Here is a 19,794-nt window from a genome sequence, read left to right as displayed (position 1 = left end):
TATGTTTAGAAGTTAAGCCTGGAAGGCTGAAAGCCTGTTGGCATAGCTAAAGGCAAACGTCTAACTTTGCAGAGTAAAATGTAATGTAATGTTTGAGTATACATTATGAAAGGCTTTTAAGTAGTGCATACATTATATATTAGATGCCACCATTCAGTAGGTTGTAGAGAAGCATTTTATTCAGGAGGACAATCCTGCCCGTTAGATAAAAACAAATGGATGTGGACAATAAAGACAGCTCTTGCTAGTAGAAGAAGTGTAGAATTTACAGGGAATAGAAAAGTGTAGAATTTACTTAGTATAGAAAATGCCCTCACAAAAAACCTGATAAAAGCAACATTACCATTAAAGCACTCTTTCATTAGAAACACAAGGGTCAGTTATGCATGTGCAAAATTATAAAGGAGCAGTGAAAATGCAATCTAGTAACTAATAGGATTTCTAGAGGAGGGGTTTCAAATGCTTATAGTGAGTGTGGCCAGTCAATGCAGAGGGCATAATTGGCACTTATCCAGCTTTAATATGTATCATAGAAAGTGTATTGTGTGTCATAATTCCAGCATATACAGGACCAGCATTCACAGTAAGCCATTAGATGCGGCAGTAGGGCCATCCTGCCTGAGCTGAAGCTTTTAGTTCAAATATGGGCACCATTCCAGAGCATTGCAGCACTTTATAGTGTATTATGGTATTAATAATTAACCATATTGATGGTGTATAGCAAAGCACCCCTAACAGTGTATGTTTTCCAGATCTCCTAGTTAGTGCACAGGTGTATTTATTACTGGCTGACACATGTTAAAAGATCCACATGTGGTGCTAATTATTTCATTTGTGATGCTGAGAAGAACATGCAGCACTAGTAAAATTCTATATTACTATTTCTATTGTTGTCATGGTGTGGGCTTAGGAGGGAGGTTTCCGGGCAAACCGGAAACCACCCCTGCATTTGCCTATGCCTATAGTTGTACCAAAGATAAAAATATCACTGGGTGGAGTTGGCCATGGCTAAAGAGTTTTTATTTTGGTGTGTTGGCATGCTAGTATTACACATGAAAATATTAGTCAGCATTTGACTCTAATCCAGTTGACATCTATCTAATGGATCCTTGAGACATTTCCCTTTATGGTAATTATTCCAAGTTAGCTAAAAGTTTGGAAGTAAGAACTGCTGGACATAAAGGTGCTCAAAGCTGGAGGCTTTGAGCACCTTTAAGTTTTAAAGTTGGGTATCTAGATGAATTCATAGAACACACAGCACCTTGTGTAACGAGACACTGCTTACATTACATTGCCGGCTATGTAAGAGAATATAATGTAACGTGGGGGTTTCATGGGATATAGGCCCTCATTCAGAGGCGGTCGCAAGAAGCGAGCGCTCGCTCTGAATGAGGGCGGCCGCTTGCCTTCTGAAGTGCAGCCTCCTGGTAACTAGCTAAGCTGTGGGTTACCACCCACAGCTTTAGCGACCGACCAGGTTGATGGTCGCGATGATCAAGACCATCGCGACCATCGGGGCTTGAGACGAGAGACTAAGGTTGGATGTCGGCAACCACAAGCCCCAGGGAGCTTACTGCTGTGATCAAGCAGGAAGCTCCCCACTGACATCAATGCTGATGTCAGTGCGGCCGCCCACAAAACGGCAGGCGTTCCTTAAGGAATGCCTCCGTTTGTAAAACCACCCCCCCGCCACGCCTACAAAACGGGTCGAGCTGTCGATCAACATCGACAGCCACCCCCTTTGTAGTGAGCTCCGGAGCGAGAGAATTTCTCTCTTGCTCCGGGGCTTGCACACGCGCAGTGCGGCCGCTGCCCGTGCGGGTCCTAAACATCGACCTGGTTGTGAGTGCTCGGCTCTTGCGACCGGGTCTGAATGAGGTCCATAGTGTGCAGGTGCTCAGAACTCTGATATGCTACTAACCCAAAGGTTGTGACTGGTTGACAGCATAACAGAGAGGCCTTCAGAGTTAGTAATGGGAACTACATTCGCAATGTGCAGCATAGCATCTTACCTTCTCTGATCACACAACTCTTTCCACTTCCTGTATCCTAGTCCCCTGAACTGAAGTTCTCCACTGACAAAATCACACCTGTTGCTAGATAGAATATGCAATCTATAACATTCAACATACACTCCAGGTGACAGTATTGTGATTGCTATCCAGAAACCATCTGCGCATCTTATGATTTTTAGCAAACCGCATTTGCACCAAAACTAATCTAAAGCATTTAAGAGTGATTATGATGATATATAGGCATCTCAGCTGCTTCTCAGCGATGCCTGAATGGGTGTTATTGGGTGGTAATTGAGCTTTTGCACATAAGAAAGTTGTCCCATCGGCATATCTTGGGTGTGCAGTCAGAGTAGAGACCTCTTCATACATGTTGTGCATTTGGTGTGTTGATCTTCTGCACCAAGCATGGGGTAGGTATAGGTACCATTACTAGTAATGACAGCAGAAGGGCTGTTGGCAGTGCAAACTTATGGATGCATAGGATTCAGTGCATTATGTGCAACTTAGCATCAGGCCCAATATGTTTGATCCAGGCCTTCCAATGTCTAAAGCAGTGGTTCCCAAACTGGATGCCACTGGACACATACAGGGGTGCTATGGGATGGTGGTCCAGAAAGAAATCAAATTATTTATGATCAATGTGATAGGTGAAAGCAGTGCTTGAGACTGCCAAGTATAAAATATGTGGATAAGCAGAAGTGCAAGCCTGTCCACCACTACATAACTGACCCTATGGATACATTACTCCAGGGCACCGTTTGGGAACCACTTGGCTAAAGAATCCCTGTAAGGTACTGTACTGTATATTGTACTGAAGTATTAGTAATTATTAGAAATGTGTTGAAGAGCTCATCTTGCTGTGTAAAATACAGTACTTCCACTCACTCATGCCACTAAATTGATATACATATATGTAAGATCATGCATACTCAATTGTTTTGTTGAACATTTATGTAGGCTAAAAATATACAGAAAATTTGTACATGTTCTTTTGAAGTAAAAACAAACATTGAAACAATAACTCTTAATAGGCCATTCAAAGTTCAGAAACAAACTTTGCTGCACTACTGTACATCAACTAAATGAAATGAATGTCCAACACAGTGTATACAAATACTGTGTGTATTGGTGTAATATGGGCATGGCAGTCAGACATGTCTATTCATTTTGTGCTCACTCTGGATGACATTTTATGAATGTACGTAGAACTCCCTGCACAATGATGAATATCTCTTTCATCCCATCTGTGTGGCAGTTTAGAAGCACAGTTGTGTCTGTAATTATGTTAAGATATTATCTACAATAAAAAAGGACCAAATGTAAGTAGATGAAAATTCCTTGCTGAAACCAAACACTGGGGTCTTACTGCCAGTCATATTGGTGTTACCAGGAGATATGCATTACGTATGGTGCCTCACTTACTGTATATGATACAATAAAAAGAAGAATGCATTGAGCACAAATCATGCCAAACACTATAAGGTAAAACCATCACCCCAAGAACGCTTCCCCATGCATGATGACAAAAGATGTAATAGTCTAATAGTGAACTAAGGGCCTGATTCAGAGATAAATGCAACTGCAATTTGCACACAGATCGAGCGATTATTTGCCATTGCGCATGCATCACAGTGCGCATGCGCGAAGTCAGCAGTGGATCCGCTGTGCATTCACGCAGCCCTGGGAGGCCCATTGCAGATTGATTGACAGGAAGTGATCGTTTGGGGGTGGAGACTGGGGGTGGTTAGCGAAACGCAGGCGTGCGTGGCCGTTTGAACGCCGTTCCGTGGGCGTGCATAAATTAGCCACTATAATTGCATACGTGGCTCTGCATGGCAGAAGAGCTACCTAGGCTGCGTGTGGTCAGACCTGCCCGCTAGGGTAAAATGGCTGCCGATGTACTTCGATGGTACCGATGTTTAAGTAGGTATGCGTAGTTGTATGCAGATGAGAAGGCAGGTAGTGGGCGTCTTTATGCTCGGGTGATCTTTGCTATATTAGCATATTTTTGCAACTACGTTGCATACAGAGACGCAGTTGCGGTCGCATTAGCGTACATCTCAGATGGTGTAATGGTAGCATTACTGCCTCACAGCACTGAGGGCGTGGGTTCAATTCCCACCATGGCCCTAACTGTGTGGAGTTTGTATATTCTCCCTGTGCTGCGTGGGTTTCCTCCGGGTGCTCCGGTTTCCTCCCACACTCCAAAAATATACTGGTAGGTTAATTGGCTCCCAACAAAAAATTAACCCTAGTGTGTATGTGTGTGAGCATGTGGTAGGGAACTTAGATTGTAAGCTCCACTGGGGCAGGGACTGATGTGAATGGCCAACTATTCTCTGTAAAGCGCTGCGGAATATGTGTGCGCTATATAAATAACTGGTAATAATCTCTGAATCAGACCCTAAGTACAATACATGGTCCGAGTCAGTCGTATAGGACCTCAGTCTTTAAACTTATTTCCCAGATTGCATACTTTTTCCTTAATTTGTCTGAATTGACAAATAGTGTACCAAGGGCCTGATTCAAAGTTGTAGGCAAACCTGGTGGTTTGTGTACATCTCTGATGTTTGAAGAATTGTGTATGCGCAGGATCTGTACTGTGCATGTGCAGATCTCATTCTGTGAGTTCGCTCGCAGTGCCCGGACGCCCAGCCTGAATAACAGGCTGTTACCATTTGGGGATGGGAAGGAGGGAGGGTGGCATAAGGCAGCATACCAGAAAATGGGGGCATGCTGAAGCCAGTGGCTGTGTCCTTGTATGCAGCTTCACTGGCTTCAGCTGTATAAAAAGGCTTGCAATCCTGCAAAACTTGAAGGTTAGCCAGATGACCGATGTTGGCACAGAGTGATCCGATGCTGCATCTTCGGTCACAGCAGCGGATCACAGAAGCTGGCAGTAGGCTTCTGTTTCTGCGTACAAGGTCACAGCGGTAGTGCAATAACATGCAACGCTGAATCAGGCCCTAAGTACTTAGGATAGCAGCTTAAGATGCATATATTAAGAAACAGTTATGTGGCACATGTGCAAATCGTAAAGTACATGGAAAGTCAAACAGGGCTATTTGGGAGGATTGAAGAATAGGTGTATGTGGGCACATCTGTAGATCCATAAAAGTGTTTCTAATATGCGCTACTGTATTGAAACCTTCTGCAGTTCAATGATTGCTCTAGGATTTCCATTAGGATCAATGTAATAAATCATAAGTGCAGACCATTACCAATGTCATGATACTTATCGACACCTAAGGGCCTATTTATTAAAGGCAAGGCGGTCAAGGGCAGGGATGGGCGCAAATACTGGAGGCGTGTCCAAATCTGGGGTATTCCATGCCCCCCCCCCCCCAAAATAATGAAAAGTAATATGTGCTGCAAAGGTGTGCTCCCAGCGCGTATCCTCTCTCTGGGGTCTCTCACTCACATGTCACTGTCACATAATGGTGTGACATGTGACTTACATCCCCTACTTCCAGCGTGACGGGATCCTGGCCAATCAGGTCCCTAGGAGAGGGGCCGAGCTGTGCTGAAAAGGTGAATAATGGGAATATCCCCCTCAGCAGCTCACCCGGAACACATCACTCACCACATCACTCATCTACTCACCCCTTTAGAATGTAAGCTCTCATGAGCAGGGACCTCTACCTTCATGTGTTTCTCTTTACATTTTCTTCTACTCTTTACTCCCCATTAGGGCACCTAACACATGACTGCCAACTCCCGGCTGCTTATTGTGAGTGCTTTAATCGCTATTGCAGCAATGTATATAAATCGTGTCCTTGTCCTGCACTGTAAGTTACTTGTTTCTTGTTCACCTATTAGTTCTATGTACTATGTAAGGCGCTGCGGAACACTTGTGGTGCCATATAAATAAAGGATAATAATAATAATAATAATGATCCTACGCATGAAGCAGAGAGGCCTCGCCGCCAGCTGCAGCACTGCTAAGGGTGACAAATGTACCCCTCAGCAATCCATGTTCTGGTATCATAAACTTAGCTTCATTAAACAATAACTATTTCTATGGCAATTTTTAGAGTATATATGATATCCCTCTCACACTGGAGGGATTCAGCTGTGAAATTGTGGCAACCAGCACAATAAAATAGGGTTTCCTATTCAATGTATTTTTTTTACTATGGGATTATTTAATACCTTTAAAACATGGCGGTGTGCTCTTACATCTTGTCTATAGGTGGAAGGTTGAGAAAGCATATCAAACAAGGACAAATTAATAATTAGAAATGTGTTATTTATATAGTATTTTAAGATTATAAGAAAACACATAACTAAATTGTGTTTATATGTTAAATACATTGACATGCTTTTTTCTTGTTTTTTTACCATGTAATTTTCTGGTCACTCTATGAAGTAAATGAACAAGCTCTTACCTGAACTAAATTCCATCCTTTTAGAGACTCTGCAATAATCGAAGTCACTGAAGGACATACTCCACCAAAAACCATCAAGTGATTAGGTCCATATTTAATTGCATCATAAAACGACTTTAGTCCTCTTGCATTGTCACACTAAGGAAAACATAAAAAGAAGAAATATATGATAAATCAAACATCTGTTAATAATAGCATTGGCACAGTTTATGCAGAGAATGGTCGCTCTGAGGCGTGTAGTGAACAACATCTTTAGAAATCTGTCATTTCCAATTTCCTAAGGGCTCTATTTACTACAATCCGCATTTGTAATGCAGATTGTAGTGTGATATTATCGAGTGAATTCGCATTGTGAATTCAGGCAATATCACAGGGATTTACTACAAATCTCTTGCAGGGATAGAGCTTGCGAGAAAGCTCTGTCCCTGCAAATCCCCTCAGCACACTAGTCACGGTATTTTCGCAAAAAATTACCATAACTAGTGCCCCGCGCATGCGCTGACTGGCCGCCGCTGCTACACCCCCACCGGCGCTAAGCCCCGCCCCGTTGCCAAGCCTTTTAATGTGAAAATGGTGTGAAAACACCCCTTTTCACTTTATTTTAGTAAAAATAATGTTAATAAATAGAGCCAGTCACATACAGTATTGCAACCAACTGCATCTATAACATCTTCTAATAACCAAAAACTAAACACAAGAAGCTATTGGATTGATAACTTGAACTGGATTTGCTACATTCACAAACTGATTTTCTTTGGTAATCTTGAGATATTCTGTTCCAGTAGATTAGAAATGCATCAGTTGTCTTTGTTCTCAATTAAAATTCCAGTGGGTATAGCTACAGTATTAGGATAAACAGGTGTAAGGGATAAAGGAATTAGGTAGTAATGTACAGTCCCTTTGCTTGTTTTTTTCTGCCAGAGGTGCGTCATTTGTACAATATAATTTGTATAATGTAAATATTACCTGTTTATTAAATAATGAAATTAATTATTATTCACTATTAGTAGCTTTTACACTTTGCTAAAGGTTTTTACTTTCAGAGTGAATTGTAACAAGAGTAAGCGTTTGTAGCACCTATAACCTATTCCCGGCATTCTGTCGCTTGCGCTACACTGGTGATTTCTCATCTGTGAAATAACAATTCAGGAGCAAATTTTTTTTTCAAAGCAGGAAATATACAGTTGAAATTTGCTATTCTATAATCTATTTATTGAGTGAGGGTTTTTTGGCACGTTTCAGTCTTGCCATGCAGAGATAAAAAAAATATAAACTGGTATAAATAAACTGTTGCTTAACAGCTGTGAATATTAGAGATATAAAAAACAGGTTCTATAGTTTAAAAAATTGCAATAAATTATTTTATTTAGACTAAAAGATTCTATCTAGATTCACCACATAGAATCATTTATGTTTGACCAGGTTTAACCACTTACCTGGTGCGGTCACAATGGATGCGACCACAGCCAGTTTAGCTAACATGGTCGCACCCCATGCGACTGTGCCATCCTGCTACGGCCACTGGCTTTTAAAGAGGAAAACCATTCTGCACATGTGCAAAACAGAATTCCACTTCGTCCATTCCTCCTGCAGCAATGCGGTGGTCCGGGATAACCGGCATTACTGCCGATATCGTTCCCTGGAATGTTGTGCGACTGGCAATCTGGTGGGATGGCATCGGGGAAAAAAGTGCAAGTAGGGGAACTTAGTGCAGATATCAGCTGTAGCATAAAGGACTGACTCCGCTGCACTTTGCATGTGTGGGAAGGGTAATGCCCCATGGAGGTGGGGTGTAATACAAACAGGGGGATGGTTTATTGGCATTGGAGGTTGGAGGTAGGTGTGTAATGCCCCATAAAAAAACTCAGTCATGGAGGGTTTTTAAAATGGTTAAAAAATAACACTGGTCACTGGGGTGGAGGGGGGTCATACAAAAGGTGAAATACTACCACTACGGGGGTAAGGGTAATATTAATGGAAAGCAATGTGAGACCCTCTAATCATATTTTCTTTCAATACAATATTTTAATTAATTTGAAAATTGTTTTTTTTTACTGAATTTAATATAATCAACAATTTTTGAGACCCATTTTGTAACATAATTGTCAGTTAAGTGGTTATACATATCATTGAGGTAGATCAAACATGATAGAGCTTGTTTGAGGTTAAAGTACCACATTGCACAGTATTTTAGTCATGTTTCTACTTCCAACTTGAACAACAGTAACAAAACATAACCATTTAAGCATTAACAATCTAGAACAGGGTAGGCAATTAGTGGCCCTCCAGCTGTTGTTGAACTATACATCCCAGTATGCCTTGCAACAGTTTTAGCATGGCCAAATAGCAAAATTGTGGCTGTTCATACTGAGATGTGTGGCTCTACAACAGCTGGGGGGTGCTTATTGCCCGCCCCTAATCTAGAACATGTATGAACCAGCTTTAACATAGTTGAACTCATACATTTTATAGATTCTTTTTATATTGTTTTACTGTGAGCTGTGAAACTGAAGTTTGAACTTTGAGTTTGAACTTCAAATTCAGGTTAACACCTAGTAATTATGAATACATATCATAGTGGTTGAACCCTAGACAGGTATTATAACAGGACCTACAGTACATTTCTGCTGTGGGATCTATACACACATAAAATGTCTGTCTTCATTGTGTGGAGGAGAAAAGCACACTTTACAAGAGAACTCAGGGGTCTTTTTTTATCAAGCTGTGATATACCTTTTTATAGCATTTGTGCTGGAAAATGTAGTTATCAATGCTTTTTAACATGGAGAGTAACAACTGCCTCCTATGCAGCCTCTGTCACACCATCTAACAATGGCTAAACGAGGGAGGGAGAGAGGGAGGGAGGGAATATAATACTGGGGCCCGGCTTTCCAGGTATAAGATGACCCATGCAGAGTCTACCACACATTCCACTGCAGTCAGATTATTACAAGAACTCTGTGCCATGCACATAAACCCTGACAAGGAACGGAATACATACATTCAGCATTGTAGCTGACACTGGTTTTGTCCCTGCAAATATGCTTCACAAAGCTTGCCCAGACAGTGGTAATCTCCATACACAGAACAGCACCCAGGACTTAAACTTCAAAACACTTCCCATAAACCTTTGGTGTGCAGCAGGAGCACTGCAAATACCAAACTAATGACTCTATCCACTCAACTGACTCAACACTTATGGTGAGTGGCCAGAGTGCCACAAATTCAAAGCAAGCAACATCAAAGCACCCTATGTAGCTTAAGTTATCCTGCATTCTCTGTGAGGCTATATGAATAATTGATAACGGATAATTGACTACCGTATCCATACCGTACGTACAGGATTCAGTCACTTGTCAGAATATTTTTACACAACCGAGTAGACCTACAGTATAACTATCTGCCAGCAAAGTGAATTTTTTAGAATCGACTATGTTTGTTAGTTTTTTTGTTTGACTTACATTAACTAGGGCACTACTATGGGAAATAAAATGAACAACCATTGTGATGAGAGGTGTCACTCTAGAAGCATTGAGACAGGGTTTTTTCAAAACATTTATATGGGCGCAAAGAGGAATACCACAGATAAACTGCAGGCTTCACATTAGGTCCCTTTATTTTCACAATGTACATTATAGTCTGCTTTGAGGACTGTTAAATGTGTTTAATTTAACAAACTGTTAAAAGCTATGCTAAACAGTTTGAGCTGAAAACATAGCACCATCTCAGAATCTTATTATGGGTACTTACTTTGTCTTTAACACAGTACTTCATGGAGAAGTATTGTGCATTCATGGCGCCTCCCCCGCTACACAATAACCGTCGTCTGGCCATCCCCGCCTCCTTGTGTTAGCCACGCCCACAGTGTCATGCCGATCTGGCTGCTCCCTCCCGGAAAGGACAGCCAGAAAGTCGGCAAGCCTGCTTTTATCCCATACACTTGCCCTGTCCCTATGTATTTCCCCACTAGTGTCTATGCCCCCACCGCCCACAGTTGCAGCCCCCACCCGCCATTTGTACCCCCTGCTAACTCCACAATTGTGTGTAACCCCCCCTTCTGCTGTGCCGCCAACCCTAGTTTCTTTTCCTACTGCATCCGTTCCCCTGTGGTACTGCTGTTTCCCATCCCCCCAGATCCTCTCCCCACTGTCCTCCGTGTCCTCTCTTTCCCCGCATCCTCTCACCTGTCATGCTTTTTGGAACTTGATGAATGGCCCTGACATTTAATTTATACAAAAGTATGTGAAATGTACATTTTTACCTGCTTTTGTAAAAATTAAGTCATGATGAATAGACCCCACAGAATGTTAAGTACCACAGAAATATGAGGGTCTATGATAAATAGATCTACAAGAGAACACAGAATAGGAATAATTAATCCCTATTCACAATATGCAGGTTCATGCACATTAGCATAAGGAAACCTGAAAAACAGAGACAATAGAAAAAAAAAACGAATTCATATAATGAATGATCTGTTTTAATTCCTTTTTACTCGGGACTCTCAGATGTTCAGGGCTATACTGAGGACCGTACTCATGTTTCACACTACAAATATGTCATATTTCATTCTGTAATCATTCAAGCCATTGTCAAGCCTCATTGACTTTTTACAATGGATATATTTTAACATAGGAGATTTTGCAGTACCCAGTGCTGTGATTATTAAACTTTGTTCATGTAGAATTTCAAAGCAACAAACAGAAACTAATTTATTTCAACTATAAAGTTAATTAAGCTTTTTTTATTGCATATTCTTTATTTTTCCAACAAATGGCTGTAGTGTTAGTAAAGCTACATTTCTAAACTTATTATGATTTAATTGATCATAACTTCTATTAAAAGTGTAACACAGTCTACTTTTATATATTAGCAGGAGCAGAAAGAAGTTCACAATTTACTGTATACAAAGGGCCTGATTCAGCATTGCTTGCGCAGGTGCCGGACCTGTAATGCACATGTGCAGTACGGGTCTGTGTGAACGGAATCGGTATGAATTACCCTGACAGCGGCTGGCCAACATGGCTGAAAATCCCGATCGTCCCAAGGTAAGTACTGACTAACCTAACCTCCCCCTAACCCTAACCCTCCTTAGGGGTGCCTAACCCTAACCTTCCCCCCAGTGCCTAACCCTAATCCCCCCTCTAAGTGCCTAAACCTAACCCCCCTTCCCTGCCGCCGAAACCTAAGTCCCCCGGGGGGTGCCTAACCCTAACCCTCCCTTCCCCTAGCCTAACCCTAACCTCCCAGGGGGGTGCCTAACCCTAAGTCCCCCTGGGAGCCCCAAACCTACCCCCCCTCCGCGGCTGTCCACAGCGTCGCCTGGCATCCCTTCGAATGGGATGCCGGGCGCCGGTCTCCCGGAATCGGTAAAATGACAGGTGTCTAGATTTAGGCTCCTGTCATTTAACCCTTGCCGGGATAAAGCAGTCGGGAAGCCCGCTGTCGGGATTACGTCCACCGGCTTCCCGACTGCATACCGTGTGAATGCATGCAGTCTGGTAGCAGACTGTCAGTTATTGACAATCTGCTGCTGTTTCTGGGCGGGGAGGGGGCGGCGACGGCCTCCTTTTCCTAAAACGGAAACGGGTCGCCATCATTGCGGGGGAGGGAAGAGGCCAGGATCTCCTTCGGCTGACGGAGATTTACTGCCTTCTTCCCCTCATAATTTCCCTCAACTTTTCCTCTTTCCCTATCTCTATTTAGTTGGCATCTCTGCTCCTCTGCTGATTTCTTGATAACTGCAGTTGCTGCCAAACATAGGGAGCAAGTGTACTGGCTCTGCGACTGCCGGCCTGCATGGTCATTTAGCCGAGGATCATGCAGATGATGCAATGCTGCATCAAAGGATGCCTTCTGCTGCATTAACATATTAGCAAGGATGGAATTGCAAAGCTGCTTTTGTGCAGCTCTGCACTTCCGTCCTATGCTGAATGACCCCAAAGTTTGGTTAGTGGCCAGTCTGGAAGTAATGAAGACAAAACATTAATTTATTGTATTCTGCTGGAAACACAAACAAATTAAAGTTGGAAAATAATTAAATGTGCATACTTTCTCTTGCCTGCCACTTACATTGCATTTGTTTCATTAGGTAATTCATAATAATATAAGTAATGTAAACTGATGATGGCTGAAACAGAAAATGAAACCTAGTTTTTACATATAGAAGCAACATTCAGATTTAAAGTCAACAGGGGACATATGCTGTGCGATTTAATATATAATGAACTGTAGATATTTCTAGAGACTACAAAGTACTAATAAAAATCTTACTTTAATACGTACGGGATGCAGTCATAATACCGACAGCCAGGATGCCGGCGCCTAGAATGCCAGCTCTGGAATCCTGACACCTGTCAGCATCCCGGCGCCAGCATCTTGATGGTGGGTTATGCACTAGGGAGAGGGTTAAGGTTAGGCACTAAGAGGGGTGGGTTAGGTTTAGGGTGCAGGGGGGGTAGGTTTAGGCCAGGTTTGGGGAACCTTTTTTCTGCCGAGGTCCATTTTGATATAACATTATTCATGGGCCCGGTGCAGGCCATGCCCCTTCCATGTGATGTCACACAGGGGCGGGGCCACAATCGCAGGTGATTACAGCAATGCCCAATGCCCGGAGCATCCTCAGTATGCTCCGGAGGCAGCAGTGTGACCATCTGAAGCATCTTAAAGACGCCCCAGGCAGCATTGCTGCTAGACTCAGGCTGCAGGGTGCAATTCTAGACACCCTGCTGGCCAGATGGGGCTAGCAGAAAAAAGGTCAGAGACCAGACCAATTGATTCCAGGGGCCTTATACGGCCCCGGGTCTGAGGTTCACCATCATTTGTTTAGGCACTAGGGGGGAGGTTTGGTTTGGGCAGCGGGGAGGGAGAGTTAGGGGTAGGGAGAGGGTGGGGTTAGGATACTGACCGTCAGGTGTTGGTATCCTAACCCTGTCGGGATGCCGGCATTGGGATTTTGACTGCAGGGATCTTGAGTTCCGGCATTCCCGTACCCAACCCATACATACAACCAGATTATCTGTACAATTGACATCCCTTTAAAACATAAACAACAGTGTAACAAATTTTTTAGGTGTCTCTGATTATTAATTTCATTTGATAACCACAATTTACTTGTCATAGCTTCGGTAATTTAGTCTTCCTTATTTTACAGTTTTAGGCAACAATGGCCTAAAATCACCTCACACAGGCCCTGATTCAGAGCCGGACGCTCTGACAGAGCGCTCGCTCTGAATCAGGGCCGTCCTTCCTAATTTTTAGAGTGGCCTCCTGGCCGCTCATATAGCTGTGGGTGATCACCCACAGCTATAGCGAGCGGCCAGGAAGATGGTCGCGATGGTCAAGACCATCGTGACCATCGGGCTTCTGACAAGACCCTTGTTGTAGGGTCTCGTTGCCGCAAGCCCTGGAGTGCTTTCGGCTCTATCAGAGCCGAAGGCACTCCCACTGACATCATTTGTGATGTCAGTGGGGCCGGCCCCAGACGGTAGGTGTTCCCATGGGAACGCCTCCGTCTGGGCAGCCATGCCCCTGGCACGCCCACCAAAGGGGGTGTGCTGTCACTCACCATTGACAGCATGCCCCCTTTGGTGCGAGACCTGGAGCGACGGTTTGCCCGTCGCTATCCGGGTTTTTGTGCATGCGCACTGGGCCAACATCGACCTGCTTGCGAGTGCTCAGTGCTCGCGAGTGGGTCTGAATCAGGCCCACTGTCTCAAAAATATCTGAGAATTATAAAAATCCATCTTGATATTAAGAATGTTCTGTTGAGTGTAGTCCCTATCTCTATTTAGTTGGTATCTCTGTTCCTTTGCTGCTTCCTTGATAACTGTAGTTGCTGCCAAACATAGTGAGCAAGTGCACTGTCTTTGGGCCCTGTCTCAGAGTTCCACACAATGCCAATGGTGGCCAATCATCGCATGCACAGGATCTGTAGTGCACATGTTCTGATGCACAGGATCTGTAGTGCACATGTCTGCAAGCTTGCTCACAGTGCCCAGATGTCACAGCCTGATTGACTGCTTTGGCCGTTAGGGGGCAGTATGGAGGTGACATCAGGCAGTGTCCCAGGAAATGGGGGCATGTCATTGGCTGCATCCCTTTACGCAGCTTCACTGGCTTCAGCTGTGTGAAAACACCAGCCATCCTGAGTACGCAGCAGCAACGTTAAAAGTGTACAACTCTGAATCATGATGCTAAAAAAAACTGAAGCAGGCTAGACAGAACTACAACAAGTTGGTAGACAACTCACAAGAGCGACCATTCAGCACAACTGTGCCAGCTGTATGTAGAACCAGAACAGGAAAGTGGTTCCATTAAGATAAGAGGTGAATTACAGATATGGCTGTCAGCAGCTAACTCTTTGACTTCTACAGTGACCAATTCATGTTTCACTTATCTACCTACTGTACCATTTTCTCTCCGTCATTCCAACTGTAACACAGCTTCATTTTACAACTGCTTTATTTTTCTAATGCTTTTTATTGCTTTATTATTAATTGCAGATAATGCTGCTGTCAGGCTCTTACCTTTCTAGCAGCTACATTTGTTATCTTATGCATCAAGTGTTACTCACACTTCTTAAATAGTAAGCTCATTTGTGCAGCGCCATCATTGCCCTTTTTTTTCCATGTCATTGTGTGTCATTTGCTTTTGATCCCCTCCATATCTAGCAACGTAATGTGCCAGCAGTTTGTACAGTAAATAAAGTATAGTACAACTTTTACTGCTGCAACACACAGATAGTGGAGTAATGAAATGGATGTGTGTATCCTTGAGATGCTGCCCACAGAAACTCACTTGAACAGCCTCAATCTTCTATGAAATCCTCTTGACCCAAAGTTCCTGTAGGGACACACCCCAGGCAGAGAGACAAAAATACCCCGTGAACAGTGTACAGACAGAAATTGGGGGCACTATTTAATATTAAATAGTTTTTTTGTTAATCAACTCCTGATCATTGTTCTTCTTCTAATAGGAACCTAAAAGGTTCTGTCAGGTTTTCTTTACATATATGTTATTTTAATTCCTAGGTAGAGCACAGCCGCAATATTGATAGACTGTCAACATGTACAGAAAACACAATAAAAACAGTGGGTATTTTTTGGCGCTTCATCCTCCAACTTACAAAATAATATATGGATAAAAATGGTATAAAATCACAATTCAATACACGGTAATATTGGTCACATCAAACCAATTTATTTATAAACAATTCAGATCTTACCCTTTCAAATTGGAAAACAATGAAATACACTTTTTCAAAGGCATTTTCAAGGCCTTGAAAAAGACCCATATAGAAGATCGAAATGCATTGGAGTGAAGGACATCACATTGTAAGCATTGAGGCCCTTTTACCTTCATCCCCTTGATATACGTCTGGAAGTTTTCAAGGTCCGGGTGTCAAGGGGCCCCTCTGTTTATACCTATGGTGTGAACTTCTTTTAACCATTTTATAAGTGAATTCCATTGTACACCACCACTATTTATTGTTTGGATTGTTTTTATTCCCTTTTGAAAGAGTAAAATCCTAAATTGTTTATAAATAAATTGGTTTGATGTGACCAATATTCCCGTGTATTGAATTGTGATTTTATACCATTTTTATCCATATATTATTTTGGAAGTTGGATGTTGAAGCGCCAAATAATACCCACTGTTTTTATTGTGTCTATTGTTCATTTGAGTCCCGCTTGGTGATAGGACCCCAGGGTATTTTAGGCTGCTCAGTCAAGACCCCTGGTGCGGCCATCGGTTTGCCTTTCTCCATTTATTAGTGTACAGAAAGAAGTTAAGAACCTTTTCCTAACACTGGGTTCAAAAAATATATAATGTAAGCAGAAAATCTTTTCAGTCTGCTCTTGTGCACTGACACAGGGGGCCATGTTCAGTCAGCAAAATTTCACCTGCCATAGAGATGTTGCAATCTTCAATGTTGAAAGTGCTAATTGCAATGCAGGTTAAAAAAAAAAGGATTTTATTCAGGGCAGCTGATGTTGACAGCACTAACATGCATTCACTCATACAGCGGCTACTGCCTGGCGTGTGACAATAGTTAGCAGGTAAAATGTTAGTTAACATGCTCTCTCCCTTGCAAGCAGAATTCACTAAGCTCAAGCTTAGCTTGTTCACTTTAAAGGTACATTTTAATCACATTTACTCTCACATCCGTATGTTGTATGTTGAGTAACAACTCTTTACACTCTCTGGAATAGCACTGATTGTATTCAAATTCATTCAATTTCCACCAAAACACAATGTTACTCAGTGGCGTAACTATAAATTTTGCTCCCCCATGTTAAAAAAGTTTCAGGCGCCCCCCCCCCCGCAAAAAATAAATAAATCAAACACACCCAAAGACGACGTTCAATGTGTGTGATTGCATGATACAGTAATGTGCCCTACACTAAGTAATGACACTTATAACACAATATGCCACACCAGAGTGTTCCTTTAACACATTATGCCACACCATAATACCCCTTACAACATTATGCCACACAGCAATGCCCCTTACACATGCCACACAATAATGCCACATGTAACACATTTCATACAGTAATCCCTTATAACAAATTATGCCATGCCGTAATTCCCCTATTTCACATTATACCACACCATAATGCCACATACAACGCATTATGCCACCCAGTAATGCCCCTAATAGCACATTGTGCACACAGTAATGCCAAATACACATTATGCCAAACAGTAATGCCCATTACATCCCACCCTGACAGATCTACTTCACCAACCCTCCTCTCTGCTCCTGCCAGTCTGTCACCTCAGCTCAAGACAGGTTGCACAGTTTCTATGTCTGTGTAGATCCAGATTATTGAGAACATAGTTTATAACCTGTAAATTGCTTGTATCAAGTTATTGCCCCTTATACAGTGCCCCCTGTAGTTGTGCCCCATATGCAATGCCCCTGTACTAGTGCCCCTTATGCAATGCCCCCTGTAATGGTGCCCTATATGCAATGCCCTCTGTAGTAGTGCCCATTATGCAGGGCCCCCTGTAGTTCTGCCCATTAAAGTAGTGTCCCCTGTAGTTGTGCCCATATGCAGTGCCCCTGTAGCTGTGTCCATATGCAGTGTGCCCCTGCAGTTGTGCCCCTTCAAGTAGAGCCCCCTGTAGTTGTGCCCCCTGCAGTTGTGCTCCTTCAACTAGTGCACCCTGTAGTTGTGCCCCCTGTAGTTGTGCCCCTTCAAGTAGTGCCCCTTCAAGTAGTTCCCCCTGAAGGTGTGCCCCTTCAAGTTGTGCCCCCTGTAGTTGTGGCCTCTCCTGTAGTCCTGCCCTCCCCCCACCCCTACTTACCTGACTCCACATGGCTATCATCCGGGCTGTCTCTTCAACTGCCACGCTGACTGGATCTAAATTGATCCAGCAGACGCGGCTGCTTAGGTTCCTCAGCGCGCAGGTGACGTCATGACGTCACCCGCGCACTGCATTACTGGGAACGATGGCCTCTGAAGTGATCAGAGGCCTCCGATCACTTCAGAGGCCAGTGCTCACAGTTGCAGTGGCGAGGCTACTGCCCTCGGTGCCCCCACGCCACCCGGCGCCTCCAAGCCACCGCGGGGGCTGCGGGGGCAGTAGTTACGCCACTGATGTTACTCACAGCCTTGTGTCTGCCATTTGGCCGAGATTCCTGGTACCACTCCTTGGGATATACGTACCAAGCCTTTGGGGGGGGGGGATTCAATTAGCCACAATAAGCTATATTTCACAAAAAATGGCTTAATGTGCAAATTTACACTTATCGCAGGTGAGTGTTAGAGGCATATTTTGAAGGTTTCTTAAAATAAGCGAAATTTGTATGCAAAAGGTACAAAAAAATTTAGTGTGCGAAAATGTACCACATTATCGTGGCTTATTGAATTTCCCCTTTGGAAAGAGATAAAGTACCAAGTACCAACCAATCAGCTCCTAACTGTCAGTTTTCAAACACAGAATGTAAATTGACAGCAGCTGATTAGTTGGTACTTTATCTCTACAAGGCTTAGTACCACTCCCTCTTTTACAGGCAGAGCTGTATTGAGGGGACTGCCTCTCAGAAGGAGTCTCCCCTTATAAGCAGATAAATAAAAGTCTCTTTCAGTGCTATAAGGGGAGATGTATCAAATCTTGCAGAGAGAATAAATAGTGAGAGATAAAGGGGCCCATTTATCAACGAGTTTTATCATACCCAATAAATTTGAAAACTCATTGCATATGATAATGGTGCTCCAGCCAATCAGCTCCTAACTGTCATCTGTTTGAAAAATGACAGTTGGGAGCTGATTGGCTTGATCACCATTTATCATACGCAACGAGTTTTACAACTTGTTGCGTATGATAAAACTCATTCATAAATGAGGCCCAAAGGACCAACCAATCAGCTCCTAACTGTCCTACCTTTACAGGCTGTGTTTTAAAAATGACAGTTATGAGCTGATTGGTTGGTACTTTATCTCTCTCCACTTTATCTCTCTCCAAGACTTAGTACATCTACCCAATAGTCTCTTACTGCTCATCTATGACTGCTGCTGCTGTCCCCATCTTTTCTTTCTCTTTTCTTTCTCTCACATCAATCTCTCTGTCAGTGCTGCCAGCTTCTAATGCTTCCTCTCTCTGTCTCTCCTACCTGACAGCAGCGTTTCCTGTCTCACCTCCTCATCACACTTCTCCCCCACCAGCTGCTATCTGCTTCCAACTGTCACTTTCCTTACCACCTGACACTGCTCATGTGACGTCATCCTACCTTCTTGAACAGCTGCAGAGGCTGCTGGGAATTGCAGTCTATGGTCTTCCTGTGTAATGACATGCACATTACTCATGTAGCTAGGTATTACACTGCTACTACTACTAATAGTAATAATAAAATGTATATGTGAATATAGACCGACAATACTCAAAGTTGGGTCTTGTCCAATTTGACCATTCATATCTCATCTAATTTGACACAAACACAGCACTTTATCTACTGGGCATCATAATATGTATAAGGATCTATATAATTTCAGGAGGTTTGTCCTGTCTCCTAAATGTGCGTGCATTGGAAGCTTGGACGCACAGCCCAAAAATTGTATGACATTGATGCAAAACCTGTGCTTGTTGGTTGGTATAGGATAATGGTAGCTGCAGGCACTATGGAGATAATTCCAGATCTCCGACATGACAATAATAATATATCAGTTATAGTGCCTGCGCTAGTTTGCGTAATTCTATAAGTGCCTAATGTGACAATCAATATGTGTATGTAGATCTAATAATACTAGGCACACAGGGATAATAAGTACAGGGAATGGGTAGTATATAAGAATGTGCTCAAATGAACATAGAAAAAATGGGGGGGGAATAATAAACAGTGTCCTTTAAATATAGGAAAAAATTTAAATAATATATATTGC

General features: G+C 42.9%; 1 protein-coding gene across 2 annotated transcripts in view; it reads right to left on the bottom strand.

The window, feature by feature from the left end:
• The window catches only part of GABBR2 (gamma-aminobutyric acid type B receptor subunit 2), a 777,957-nt gene that overhangs the window by 558,618 nt on the left and 199,545 nt on the right, over positions 1-19,794 (bottom strand). For both annotated transcript variants that reach the window (XM_088476284.1, XM_088476286.1), the window contains exon 2: positions 6,404-6,541. In XM_088476284.1, coding sequence (XP_088332410.1) covers positions 6,404-6,541 — 138 coding nt within the window. The remainder of the gene's footprint in view (positions 1-6,403; positions 6,542-19,794) is intronic.

Source organism: Taudactylus pleione, unplaced genomic scaffold (genome assembly GCF_031769625.1).
Source record: "Taudactylus pleione unplaced genomic scaffold, aTauple2 ptg000186l, whole genome shotgun sequence".
Taxonomy (NCBI): domain Eukaryota; kingdom Metazoa; phylum Chordata; class Amphibia; order Anura; family Myobatrachidae; genus Taudactylus; species Taudactylus pleione.
The sequence above is the reverse complement of the archived record's forward strand: the minus strand, read 5'-3'. Positions and strand labels throughout refer to the sequence as shown.